Here is a 13,678-nt window from a genome sequence, read left to right as displayed (position 1 = left end):
GGCTGGTCTTGAGTAAATGGAGAATAATGTGGGGACTCCTACCATCAGGGCCTCATACATGTGGCTGACTACAAAGATAGTGTAAAAAATATTACCCCGTTCTCCACTGGATATTCATTTAGCCTTCTTATATTGTGATCTGTATACTACCTGAGGGCAGCAGCCTAGCTTAAAACAGAATATTTTACATGGGTGCGTTGCAGATGTTATGCTGTCTCTGAGCAAGAAGATTACAGACCGCAACCATTGTCTGCCTGGAATGCCTGCCCAGCTGTGGCTTTTTTCCACTAGACTCACTGTTTATCATCTGAGATCCGTTTTGTGCTGCCACTTTTAAGTTCACAGTGATCAACGAAATAAAAACACTTTTAAAGCTGGAAATTCCATTTTCCCTTCTTTTTTCACCTTCTTCCAAAACTCAGAAGCAGCTGAGAGGATCTGAGTAAGACTTTCCAGAGCAGTTCACCTTTGGCTGACACAAAGCCCAGAAAGCTTAAGCTCCACTACAGGATTTTTCAGAAGGCTATGAACAAAATAAAAAGCAGGATTATTGGAGTTCTCTGTGTAAGAGAGAAGGTTATCTTAAACAAAATAAAATTAGTGCTGTGACCTGGGTCTTAGCAATAGCTGAGCATCCGTATTTGACTTTAGGGAATGCAATTTCCAAATTAGTGGCAGATAATTATTCTTTGCTATGACTGTGTGTGAGTAATCCCTTCTTCCCTATCCCCCATCTTTTTTGAGCGTCTTGGCCACTTTAAAAACTAGTATTGCAGTACTGTTACTGATTCTCTTACCTTTTTTCCATTGAAATTTATGCCTTCATTTTTTTATACTTTATGAAGCACGTAACAGGGACGTAAGAGAAAGATATGGCAAATTCTGTCCTGAGTTAATGTAGTGTCCCACGTTCACAAAGAGAATGGCTTGCTTTTCTTTGTAACGGAATAAACGGCTGCAGGTATTTCAAACAATGAACTTGGAAGTATCTTAGATTTTCCATGCTTTGCAAATGAATACACATGAGCGTCTTCAGGTACGTCTTCACTTGTTTTTGCCAGCAGAGAACAATCTCTACGCGTGCTGCAAGCAAATTAACAGCAATGTAGCCACAGTCAGCGTAGGACTAAATGTTGAACAGAAGGGAAGGAGAAATCCCGTGTAAGACTATTAGATGCAAGCTCGCAATTTCTTGCTCACAAAGTCTCAGAGTCTGAAACTGTTGGACTATTCTGAGGATGCATCACTACATACTTACCTTGCTCCCATGCTCTTGACTCCTTAGGTCTACTATTGATAAATGCTGGAGACAGGATATTGAGCTAGATGGAACTCTAATTTTTTCTGATACAGCTGTTCTTATTTTCTGGGAACTTAGTAGCCAGATTTTGCACTGGTGACACAGTTGCTGATTAGCTTGAGTACTGGAAGAGGGACCCTCTGTTTGCTTGCAAAAGCTTGTGTAGATGTACCTTTTGTGATAGGGTTCCTGCTTTGGCAGGGTTCATGCCCAGTATAGATTGCTAATATTAAGTTACCTGTACTTTCTTCCTTCCTTCCAGGTCTCATATCAAGTGATGGATTTTGCAGATACTTGATGTCAGATGAAAACGCCCCAGTTTTCCTGGACCGCTTGGAGTTGTATCAAGAAATGGACCATCCTTTGGCTCACTATTTCATCAGTTCCTCCCACAATACATACTTAACAGGCAGGCAGTTTGGTGGGAAGTCTTCAGTGGAGATGTACAGACAAGTGCTTTTGGCTGGATGCAGGTTGGAAGCAGTAGATAATAGTCTTTAGTATTTGTGAATTTAAAAATTAAATCTACATAACATTCCTTAGCAGTAATATGTTGCATAATTGAATGTATAAATAAAAAAGTGTGGTAAATGAAAAGATGCATATTTAAGGGACTATTGTTCCCACAGAAAACACTGCAAGATAATGTATGAATTGGTTTCAGATGGGAGATGGGTTGTGATAAAGACAACAGAAGTTTGATCTCAAAATGAAAACTGAAGAGTTTGAGAGGGTTTTCTACCTTTTAATTCAGAAGTTTATGTGTGAATGAGAATCAGTTTATGATTTCCTGCTTAAGTTCTTGACATACTGTAAAGTTACAGTTAACCATGGAAGAGAATAAACAATGAGTACTAAGATGCTCAAGTGTGAATATGTTCTCCCATACATACTGTATTTAGGGTAGTATATCCAAAGTTATAAAAGCAGTCTGAAATTACACAGGTGTATTTTAAAAGGAATTACGTTATGCCTAAAATTGCTTTGTAACTCCTGCTCCTGAACATCACTGATCAGAAATTGTCCTGAGTAGCTTGCTTGTAATGAAACACTAAGAAAGCTGATACAATTTTTCTTGGATATTTAGATGCGTTGAGCTGGACTGCTGGGATGGAAAAGGTGAAGACCAAGAACCAATAATAACGCATGGAAAAGCAATGTGTACAGATATTCTTTTCAAGGTAAATGTCTGACCACTACATCTGAAAGTAAGCCCAAATAAGTCTTGTCCTACTCCCCAGGACAAGAATCAGTGCAGGACACCCTCCTCTTCTCTGCACCCAGCTGCTACTCCCTTGCCACAGACTGACAGATGTCATCGATATGGCTTCTTGTTCCCAAATCTTAAGGCTCTTTTCTGCCTTGTGTCATACACCCCTTTTTCACATCCTATAGCTCTTTGCACAACAGAATAAAAATCTTCTCTGCTGCCTGCAAAGTTTTTAGCTGTGGAAGCAGCCTGGAGATGTAGGAGTTACACTTGGACTTGAAATCCTTCCTGGCAAGATGAGATGGCAGATACGGGGCTAGCTCTGATGGGTTCTGAGTGGAGCAGCCGTCTTTGCTGGAAGTGCAGTGAGCACTGTGGGGCACTGAATCTGGGTCGCTGGGGGATGTAGAGAAGAATGAGCATTCATTTTGTTCCTGTTCTGATTTCATTTGGCACATGTGAAATTTAGCTCTTTGTTTCTCAGGGTAGGCTGTAGGACAGAGAAAAAAATCGCTTTCATTACGATTGTAATTTGATCTGTTCTAATTTGAATCCTGTTGTTGCATTTTAAAGGACGTAATTCAAGCCATTAAGGAAACAGCATTTGTTACGTCAGAGTATCCTGTCATTCTTTCATTTGAAAATCACTGCAGGTATACAGTGTATCCCTTTTTTATTTTTAATAGTGCGGTGGATGAGAAAGATGATATGCTCAAAAATACTACAGTTTGAGAGTATTTGAAAACTGTATAGGGGTGTGCAGATATATTGGATCTCACTTGGAAGAGACTGTACTTTAATATCCTAGTCAAGCTTTAGCTGGCCTAATAAAGGCAATATTTTTATCTGTGGTAAAGCTGTGAAGTGTATTTGAACGTTCCATTAGCTGTGTGGTTCATCTGCTTTCTTGATCTTTAATATAAATTCATGTGTGTCAGATAATAGATTTTTACTGACAGTTTGTTTACGGTAAAATAATAGCTTTCAACTGAGAGAAAGTGGGCAGTGTATAATTTGGGATGCCTACATTAGTTTACTGTTATTCTCTTTTGCTGAGTAAGAGCGATTTCTTAAAAAGTTAACCGATGTCATATTTTCCAGCAAATATCAACAGTACAAGATGTCAAAATACTGTGAAGATCTTTTTGGAGATCTCCTGTTGAAGCAGCCTCTGGAAACCCATCCAGTATGTTGTTTTCTGCCTGTGTTTCTATTTTTTATATTAGCTGTATTTGATAGAGATGATAAACTGGGATTACATAACCTACTGTGGGAATGCTGTTCAGTTCCAGTCCTGTGCTTTTAAAAATGACTAGCGATTTTGGGTGTCTCCACTTTTTGATACAAACTTGTCCTTATCTGGTTTGTTTAATCTTTTCTGTGCAGGGCTTGGGCGAGCAGCCTGGGGAGCTCCATCCCCTTGATGTGTGACGTAATATCAGCTCCTATATAAAATACACCACATACATTGTATTTGTTGGTCATATGTAACTCTGAAATTGCCAGTCACTGTTGACAAACAATTAATTATAAATTGCATGGTCTCATCTGAGGAGGACGCAGTACCTCTTGTTTCAGCTGCACTTTGCATGCTTCACACTCTAGATCAGGCTCAGCAGGCTAGGTAGCCCCCACTACTCCATTAAGAATTAAATTAAGCACAAAGAGTTCCCTGCAGTCTCATTTAGGCTATCAAGTGCACTGTAATCTGCATGCACTTCACTCTCCTGCACAGCAGGAGATAACAACAGACACTCCTCCACAAACACAATATTTGAGGCTTAATATCTTGTTATCCAGCGCTTGCAGCTACACCTCCAGGCCTTTCTTAGTCCCGTGAACAAATTGCTCACTTCCTGTGCCAGCAGCCACCCAAACAGTGAACAAGCTGCCCTTCAGTGCTGTGGGAGACCATGGCAAAGAGGACTCTGCCTGACCTCTCGGCTCCTGACCCTGTGAGCCCCTGCAAAGTGGCCTCCTGGCATCGGCATCTTCAGGGCTGTGCTTTTTTGGCTTCCTTTGTGTGTGGCAGAGACAGAAACACTTAAGGCTGGGAGAAAATCAGGTTGTCACCCTGAAAGGTACAACCTAGAGGAAAAAAACCGTAGTATTTCCCTATGTTCCCCTGTGTCATCCGTAATACCTTGCCATGCTCTTCACAAACAACTTGCTTCCAGCAGCTTTAGGCAAGCCTAGAATAGAGCCAGTCAAAGGCTACAGTGCTGCTACCTCAGGCTTTCGTATTTAGCTTCAGCTGCCTGTGCTCCCTTCTGCATTTTGTCTCCGTATCTCCTCATGGGTTCATTCAGTCCTCAGCCCCCAGCAAAGCAAACGTTGCAAAGACATCCAGGGAAACTTGGAATACGTATTTCAGGAGCACTTGTTTCCTGGTGCCTCGACTGACTGAGGAGGACAGACCTTAAGAGAGACATGACAGTGGTTGAAGTGCATTTGTTTTTTAAATGAAAGCAAATATTTGTCCAAATGGCTCTACCCTATGCTTGGGGATGCTGACTAGCATCCTGGAGGCCTAGAGATAAATGATGTCTGCGGCACTGACATCTAGTGGAACTAAACATAAGTGATCTGAGGAGCAGTTGCTCAATGTGTACGCTGTCATCAGTGAGCAAGCCAAAACTCCCGCTGCTGAGCTAGCCTGGTGGTAATAGTTAATTAATACCCTTCTGCAAGGAGGTTTGCACCCATTATTGTGGCAGGGGTTTTTGTTGTTGTTGTTTGGGATTTTTTGTTTGTTTTTTGGTTTGATTTGGTTTTGGTTTTAGGGATTTTTTTTTGCCTTGGTTGGTGTTTGTCGTCTCTGCTTCTTGCACTTGGGTTTCAGGTTGCGATGATTGGTTCTTCTGTTTCTTCCTCCAGAATTCTGCTTCTGCCTAGCTCAGAGAGTTGGATTTAAGGATAAGAGTATCTCAGTATTTCTTCTAATAATTTTTGCTAGTCCTGACAATATCATCTAGTCCCACATCACTCATGCTTCACTGGGAACCATAGTCCATTATAACAGCAACTCCCTACATAGTGTCCTTAGAAGGTCTAAGCTGGAGAGGGTGCTACATACAGTACCCCAAAATCTGTTTCTGAGCCTCAGAGTGATGTGATGAAGCTTAGCTCAGAGGGTTTCATACTTTTTCCCTTTTCTCAATAATATTTTTCTCCTTCCCCAAACTGGAACAAACCTTTTAGTAATACACTTACCGTGTATGTGAGATTTGCCATTTAGTGCCTTTTACAAATACTGAAGACATGACCCTGTAGCCCTACTGCAAAAAACAGTCCTCATCACTTAACTAAGAACTGGGTAGAGTTTTCCATTAACCAGTGCCAGCCCATTTTTACTCTGTAAGTATGTGTGGGCTGCCTTGCTTGTGTTATTACAGCATGAAGGGACTATAGAAGGTGAGTTATTTAGAGATCAAATCATAAAAGGCTAAAAGGCTAAACTGTGACTTGGAGTATGTGTCGGGCACAGGGAGACGGGGAAAGCAGGAAGTCCTCTGATGAAGAGTTGCAGGCCACATCCATGCCCCCTGCTAGGCAGGAGACAACAGAAGACATTTTGATCAGTGCAGCTGAGGATGGCATAGGCTGGAGAGCAGTGTGCTGATTTCAGCTGGCAACAGTTACCTGAACACAGCTTTCCCATGCAATAGGGAAGAGCAGAGGAGGTTATAAAACTCCAGGCACACTGCCTCCCGGGGTTGTTCCTGAGGTGGCACTGCTTGCTCACTGCCCTGTACCATTGCTGTCCTGAAGTCGAAGCCCAAAACAGGGATACAGAGAGGTCCAATAGCTGTTATTAAGCCTTTTTTATTAATTATTTTACAGCTTGATCCAGGTAAAGCCTTGCCTTCTCCTAATGACCTCAGAAGAAAGATTCTCATAAAGAATAAAAGGCTGAAACCTGAAGTAGAAAAAAGTAAGTAAAGCTTGTCAAGTATTAAATTAAATAAAAGTCCAGACTTGAGATGAATGCACTTTATTTTTACTAAACTTTCCAAATTGCTACATTTCAATGTTGAAGAATATGTGTTATGAATTGTATGTAAATGACACTTTGTTTGCCGTTGCGTTTCATATGAATGCTGGAGTCTGGGCCTTGATATCAGCGTGTAGCATAGATAGACCTAGAAATGTAATCCTGGGACCTTATCAGATTGCTGTTCAAACTAAAATATAACAGATGTAATCTCTTGTAAATTCTGCCCACAGTGATATGTTTACATTGGTGTGTTTTTCCAGGATAAGCAAAAAATGAAATGGAATTTCAAATTGCTCTTCTTGCTATTATTGCCAGTTCTGATATTTATCTTCTTTCAGTAATAATAATGTTATCTTAGTTTCCAGTATGGCCGTAGTGATAAACTTCTTCTGCCAAAAATAAGCATGCAAACCTTCTACTGACTTCAGTGTTACACTGATTGTGTTCATACTGTCTGACTGAAGTACACACGGCAACACATTTGAAAATCCAAGGTGTCTGCCTCCGTTTGAATATGGGGCATAGATCAACCACAGAAGAGATATTTGTCTGCTTATTCTTTCAAGAAATACTATATTACCTCCAAAGGCCTTTGAAGTCTGTGGAGGTGCTTTCCTTAACTTCAGTGAGCTTTGGATACAGCTCTTATTGACAGCTTTTCAGAACTAGCAACAGTTCATGTCTAATGACACTCTTACTCTGTAAAATTTTGATGCTGACGACAGCTTAATCTTGGAGTTCCCATTAAATAAAAGTAGACCTCAGAATCAGAGTGTTACTTATGTTTGTTTTCATTTATTTCATTTTGCTATGAACTGTTTATGACCTGACTGATTTCTTTTCTTTTTCTTATAAACAGAACAGCTAGATGCTCTGAAAAAGATGATGGAGGCTGGCGAAACAGCTGCCCCTGTAAATATCCTAGAGGATGATAATGAAGAAGAAACAGAAAGTGGTGAGGATTTCACAGAGAATCGCTCTCAGAGCATTGCATATTGTAAAACAGTGGGCCAGCATCAGCAACTAGCACGCGTATGTTACCCATGCAAACCACATGCGTGGTGTGTGGCGGCAGCAGTAAGTGTGGGCTCGGTGCAGACTTCCAGCCCCACCATCTCATCTCAGATAGATGCCATAACTGCTTCTGGCTCTGTGGCAATATGTGGTTGGCATGTTGAGCATTGAACACAGCTCAGGTGATGGTCCTAGAGGTAGTTTTTAAACTTATTTTTCGAAAATTATATTGTAGCAGTCAGATTTTCACTCTGTGGGTATGTGTGTACGTGACTGGGAGGCTGTGATATTTGCTTTGGAAACAGATTTTGTCACTATTTTTAATGCCTGTGTCAACATCAGATTGGACTACTGCATTGTGCTCTATATGGATAACATCAGCGATACGATTTTTTGTGCTAAAGTTCAGATATTACTGGTGTAAGCATCTAGATCTGAGCCACTGATATGAAATGTGTTTATGGCCAACAGAGAAAAATAGGCATTTCCACGATGTGATTCACATGGCCTGTTTTAGATTTCCACCTTCAGATGAGGTGAATCATACAGCGCCTGCAAGCGTCTGTCCCGAGGTACTGGTCTGTGACCCATTTTATACTGAATGTCCGAGCTATAGCCTACCCCTTGGTCCTTGATTTCTTCATATCGGGAAGCTGCTGCCATTGCAGTCAGTAGAAGTCCTTGGGATAGATACTCTTTATGATCCAAATCTGTTGTCCGTTCTTGCAATGCTGAAGAAGACTGAAGCACAAGGATTTTTTTGGATGGGCCTCTCAGTATCTTTCTTCAGATGATCCAGGAACACAGAGGACATGCTGTTTGGCAGGCTGAGTCCCACTTGAAATGATTAGTTCTAATAGTGCTACTATTGTGTTGCATTATTAATTACATGCTAGACTACCAAGAGGCTCAAATAAGTATTTTTTAAAATTATTATTTAAATCCTAACAAATTATATACTTAATGATTTTAGTTTTGTGAAAGGCCTTATTGTCTCCTTTAAGAACTCGTAATTTGTTATGGAAATGACCTTAAAAATAAATTTAAAGTATCCTCTGTAATAGGGATGTGTGAGGAAACTCTTAAAAACACACATTAGAAATCTGGACATTAGCAACTTTTTACATCTTTGTTTAAAGAACTCATCTTCATTTCTTGTTTATTTCCCCAATCCTATGCGTTTTTACAATTTTGCTAAGCATATTAATGATTCCTTCAGAAATACACTAAAAAAAGTCTCTCTTACTAACCATTATAAAGCCCTAAGAATCTCAGGCCTTGGCTGTAGTTTACTGCTAATGCTTGGAAACCTAATGCCCTAGATTTTCCTTCTATTTAAAAAATCATCCAAACCAAACCTGTGCACTTGTCTGTCATATGTTTCGTCTCACACACCAGAACAGCAGCCTCTCTGTTTTTTGCACTAATCTTTCTTTTCTGTGCAGCTGACCAGGAAGAAGAAGCACATCCAGAGTACAAATTCGGAAGTGACCTTTCTGCAGATGATTACTGTCAAAAAGAAGCCGTTGCCATCAGTGTCAAAAAGGTGGGATTGCTTCTTATTTGTATTTCCTTGGAAGCTTTCCACGGAGATAGGTGTAAAAGACGTTCCATTTTGTGGAAGCATCACATGTTGTCAGAAGAGCTGAATGCAAGCTCTTCACTGAATTCTTTACCCTAGATTCGTGAGAACACAGAATTTTATAGCCCAAAATAGCTCTCTGCTTGTTCAGGTAGAATACTCATTGTGGAAATGGAATTAGTATGTAGGAAGACAGTGCACAAGAAGTGGAGGTTCTCACCAGAAAAGATAATAAAAGGCTGCTAGCAATTTCCTGCAATCCTGTCTCTGATATTTTACTTTGCATCACCATTTCAGAGCTTTAATGTGGGGAGGATATCAGTTTCCTCACTCGGTAATGCTTCCTTGCAAAGCTTTATCCTGTGTCTTCATTATAGGGATTCCCTGGGTCATTCCTTATTGGTTAACTCTTAGGGTAGATTCTCCTTTCCACCTGCAGCAAGACAGGCAAAGTAGGAAGATCATTCCTGCTTGGGGCAGTATGACAATGGGGCTATCTATACCAGGGAGCGAGCTGACAGACAGGATAAGAGTGCTTTTTATTCTACTGGTATTTGATTTAGTACAGTTTATCAGTCTGTGCTCAGTGACAGAATATTACTTGTTATAGCACTTGACAGTAATTAGATAGAGGACACTGGAATTCAAAGCTAAGCCTACTCTGGCACTGAAGGCATTAGAGCTGCTCACTACAGAAAAAAACATTCAGGTGCTGAGGTACTTTATCAGATCATATTCTCTTGTCACTCAAGCGTTTGTGGCCACTTCTCTCCTGCCTGGCTACCTTTGGATCTTATTCCAGATGGAAGTATCAACAGGGGAGAGAGGGTATGTCTCTCTTTAGCGGTGTCCCAGAGACATCAGACCTGCCTGCTTGGGTTGTCTTTCAGTCTGCATCCTTGCTTCTTCAAGACTTTTATGGATCCTCCCACTGAACTGTTGTTTAACTTGTTTGCTCTTGGGCTAATTTCACTTACCAAATCAGCAGGTCCTTAACTACCTTAACCTTTTTTTTTTTTTTTTTTTTTTTTTTGCAGTTTAGTCAGTCATCCTTAGCATATGCCCTTGGGTAATTTCTTTGCTTCTTTGCTGATCAGTAACTTGATCCTTATTGTTTAGATATGTACATTCAGTGCCAAGTCACCATTTATCTGTCTGAGATTCTGAGTAGTGACAGCTTGTAATTGGAGGCAGACAGCAGGGAGGCTCACTTACCCATTGCAGGTAACATCTTGAGACAGGCCTTTTCCAAATGTGGACATTTAAAGCACAGTTTACAGCAGTCTTAACCCTTAAGTTTTCAGAGTCTGGACAGCCTGCATATCCAGATGATCCTTCATGTTCTCTGGGTGTGTCATTCTCTCATTCTTTTCTGAAACTTACTGTCCCCTGCATCTAGTGATTGCATTAGTTCGGACTTCACCATTTAGCATCCTCCCTCCTATTCCCACCGCTGGCCAATGGTTGAATATCATATCTTGTGTGCCCACATTTGAAAGATACTGCGACTTTTTGCAAATTTATGTGACAGATGAGCCACACAGGAAAGTGGAAGAGGTTATACTTTTTTGCTAAATACATTAACTTTTTGAGGATTTTTTTTTTGCCTTACTTATGAGTGTTTCATACTACGTTTTCTTTGGGTAATATATATATATTTTTTTCCCTTAGGCTGTTGAAGATTCTGAGCAAGAAAACAATAAAAAGGTGACACATAGGATGTTACATAGTTTGTTTTATTGCTTTATATATAAACGTACATATTACTTACCATGCATTCTTAGTGATTTAACAATTTTATGCACGGTTTCATTGCACCTACAGAATATTTTTGAAAGTCACTTTGCCTCCTTTTCTCCTGTAGGGTTTCTTCTTCTGCTGCCCTTTTATACCAGGGTTAGGGCTGTCAGAACTCAGCACTAAGTTGGGGACAGACAGGAGTGCATGGCTTGTCCCAGCTTAGAAGTGTCTGATCTCAGTGCAGGTACCTACCTTTACATGTCATGCACTGGGAAAGGGCAGTCCCTTGAGAGGTGCTGAGATGTATTATCCCTGTTTCTTTTTTCCACTTCCCTTACCTTACCTGCACTTTGTTTTCCTCTTTCTTTTTCTTCTTTTTCCTTTCCTTTGGGACTTCTGCGTTTATCTTCTCCCAAGAATCCCTTGTTAGACTCTTCCCCTCCTTTCACTCTTCTCCTTCCTTCTCTTCTCTCATTAAAACTGCTCCTGTTCCTAACCGCACTTTGTTTCAGTCTATTTTGTTTTCTAAGGGGGTTCTGCTTCTTTTCTTGGGGACGAGTGGGGAGAGGAGGTAGAGTGGAAAAACATAGCTCTCAACAGCTTTCCCCCATTGTTTCCTCTAGCCCTAAAAAGGATGTGCTGTTATAACCATTCCTTCATCTCGGTAGGCTTTAAGAAATGTCTCATCCTGCCCCTTCCTAATTCATAGTTTTAAAGTCCTGAATCCTTTGATGTGAACAGTGTGACGAGAATAGTCCTTTAACTCTAAAAATTATGTGTCAGTAGGTAAATAATTTAAATGTAATGATCAACAGATTGTCTTAGAGCATTGCCATGGAGCTAGTATACAGCTGTAGTCTGCAGGGTGCTGTTGTCTGACACTTAGGCGTACATAATCCTCTTTGACTTTCTTTTCACTGCGATTCGTTACTCAGACATTTAAGGGTCCAAATAGTAAAATGTGGTTAGCAGTTCTAAGCAGGCAGCAGGAGACACATTAAAGTCCCTTTTTACAAGATGGATGGTCAATTCTTCCTAAATAGTGCCCTTCCAAAAATGGAGACATTGAAAATAACTAGTTACTTTGAAGAACTCTGGCCTTAATTTTATCTAAACTTTATTAGCAAAAAATGACCTACTAACAAAAAAATGCCTATACTCTAGTAATAAAAGGATACTGGTGTTTGGCATATTTAGGGGACAAATTTGTGAATCCTCAGTATGTGAATTCCAGAGAAACAGTTGAGTTGGGTCCCAGTGAACAGCATTAAAATTATCAGTCTGATTTTACAAGCCACTGGAAGTTTGATTCAGTCTAAAATGCAAATAAAGCTATAAACACCTGGTCTCCTTCGGGTAACTAAACTGTTCCAGGCAATCAATAGATATGAGCCAATGCCGTTCCTTGTCACTGTAAGTACTCAGAGGTTAGACTGTGTTCCGGTTATGGGGATACCTGAAGTAAGAGGAGGAGAGCGGTATTTCTTCTCATTCTCCTATCATTGGCTGTATTAGTCTTATCGTATCAGGGTGTAAATTGTTTCATTTCACATGTAATTCATTTTCTTAAACATGTGTCAGCAGGTACATGTACATACCCATAATACTGGCAAGTAGATTCACATTTCTTTTTCTCATCTCATGAGTAAATGAGTTGCAGTAGTGCAAGTGCTGTGAAATAGGTGGTTCTTCCTTGCTTTAATGCTGTTGCACATGCTGAGGCTCATTGCCTGAAAAAGAACTTTGCCAGGCTTGCAGTTATTTATGGTTTCCTGAGACAGTAATGGAGAAGAACTTTCAGACAAACGTTTATTGCATTCTGAAAATAAAAAGCTGACTTGTAAGAGTGTTTTTGAAGATACTTACTACTTCTTTGGAGAAGTACACTGTCTGCGTAGAGAAGGTTAGATTTTGGGGGGTGTTTTTTTCTCATTCATACAGTGGGTCATGTGAGAGTCCTAACAGACAAATCAGGTCTAGCGATTTCAGTAGAGGTCTTGTTTAGGACTATCTAATGACTAGTGGCCCTGTAAAAGAAGAGTTATTTTGGCTTTGGCACTTTTTTGGGGAGTTGGTGCAGGCCAAATAAAATATTTACCAGTAAGAGAAAAATGGAAACAAGTTCATGGGAAAAGTGCTGTGAACTGGAAGCCTTGCTGGGTTTGCTTAAATTGACAGAGGTCTGTCTTTTTTCTTTCCTTTTTTAAATGCAAAGAATATGTTTCTAACTGATTTAAGGAAAGGAAAAAGTTGGACAATAGATCCACAGAAGTGCTTCATATTGTGTGTTTCTAGCAGATCAGATGAATTGCAAAAATTTTCTACAGGCTCTTATAAATGTAGTGCATCCCTATGTGAATGATGGAGTCAAATTTTATCGTTCTAAGTGGCCAGGGATATAAACTTGATAGCCTTCCTCTTTTGGGTTTTGTGACATCTATCAGTCCAATGAAGGTTGCAATCCCTGTATTTCAGTTCGCTTTCATTAGTAAAGATTGCCAGTTGAATCCATTTGTGTTTTGATGTTGACAAAGTTGTACTCAGTGCAAAGTGTGTACTGTCCCCACAGTTGCTATCAGAAAATGTGTGTTAGATTTCAGTTCTCAGGATTCGCTTCACAAAGATCACTGTCTCACAGCATTGTTCAGTCCATTTTAACATTTATCTTTTATCTCAAAGTTGCATTGCTAACATCATATAACATTTACTCACTACTTAGGATCTCTTCTGTCATCATTCCTCTTGCATGCATCCTGTAACGTGAGTGTTTGGTGCATATATCCATAAGAAAATAGTTCTTAATTTGTGACATTAAATTCCCATTTTTCTTGTATT

General features: G+C 40.1%; 1 protein-coding gene across 18 annotated transcripts in view; it reads left to right on the top strand.

The window, feature by feature from the left end:
* The window catches only part of PLCB4 (phospholipase C beta 4), a 222,591-nt gene that overhangs the window by 156,996 nt on the left and 51,917 nt on the right, over nucleotides 1-13,678 (top strand). For 15 of the 18 annotated variants that reach the window (XR_011140503.1, XM_068940304.1, XM_068940298.1 and 12 more), the window contains 8 exons: nucleotides 1,563-1,773; nucleotides 2,388-2,481; nucleotides 3,084-3,163; nucleotides 3,612-3,696; nucleotides 6,354-6,444; nucleotides 7,367-7,462; nucleotides 8,967-9,067; nucleotides 10,775-10,810. Coding sequence is in view for 17 of the 18 variants with exons in the window: in XM_068940304.1 (XP_068796405.1) it covers nucleotides 1,563-1,773; nucleotides 2,388-2,481; nucleotides 3,084-3,163; nucleotides 3,612-3,696; nucleotides 6,354-6,444; nucleotides 7,367-7,462; nucleotides 8,967-9,067; nucleotides 10,775-10,810 (794 nt within the window). In the remaining variant the exon portion in view is untranslated. The remainder of the gene's footprint in view (nucleotides 1-1,562; nucleotides 1,774-2,387; nucleotides 2,482-3,083; nucleotides 3,164-3,611; nucleotides 3,697-6,353; nucleotides 6,445-7,366; nucleotides 7,463-8,966; nucleotides 9,068-10,774; nucleotides 10,811-13,678) is intronic. The other 3 variants (XM_068940305.1, XM_068940302.1, XM_068940300.1) reach the window with 1 other exon arrangement.

Source organism: Struthio camelus, chromosome 3 (genome assembly GCF_040807025.1).
Source record: "Struthio camelus isolate bStrCam1 chromosome 3, bStrCam1.hap1, whole genome shotgun sequence".
NCBI lineage: Eukaryota > Metazoa > Chordata > Aves > Struthioniformes > Struthionidae > Struthio > Struthio camelus.
The sequence above is the reverse complement of the archived record's forward strand: the minus strand, read 5'-3'. Positions and strand labels throughout refer to the sequence as shown.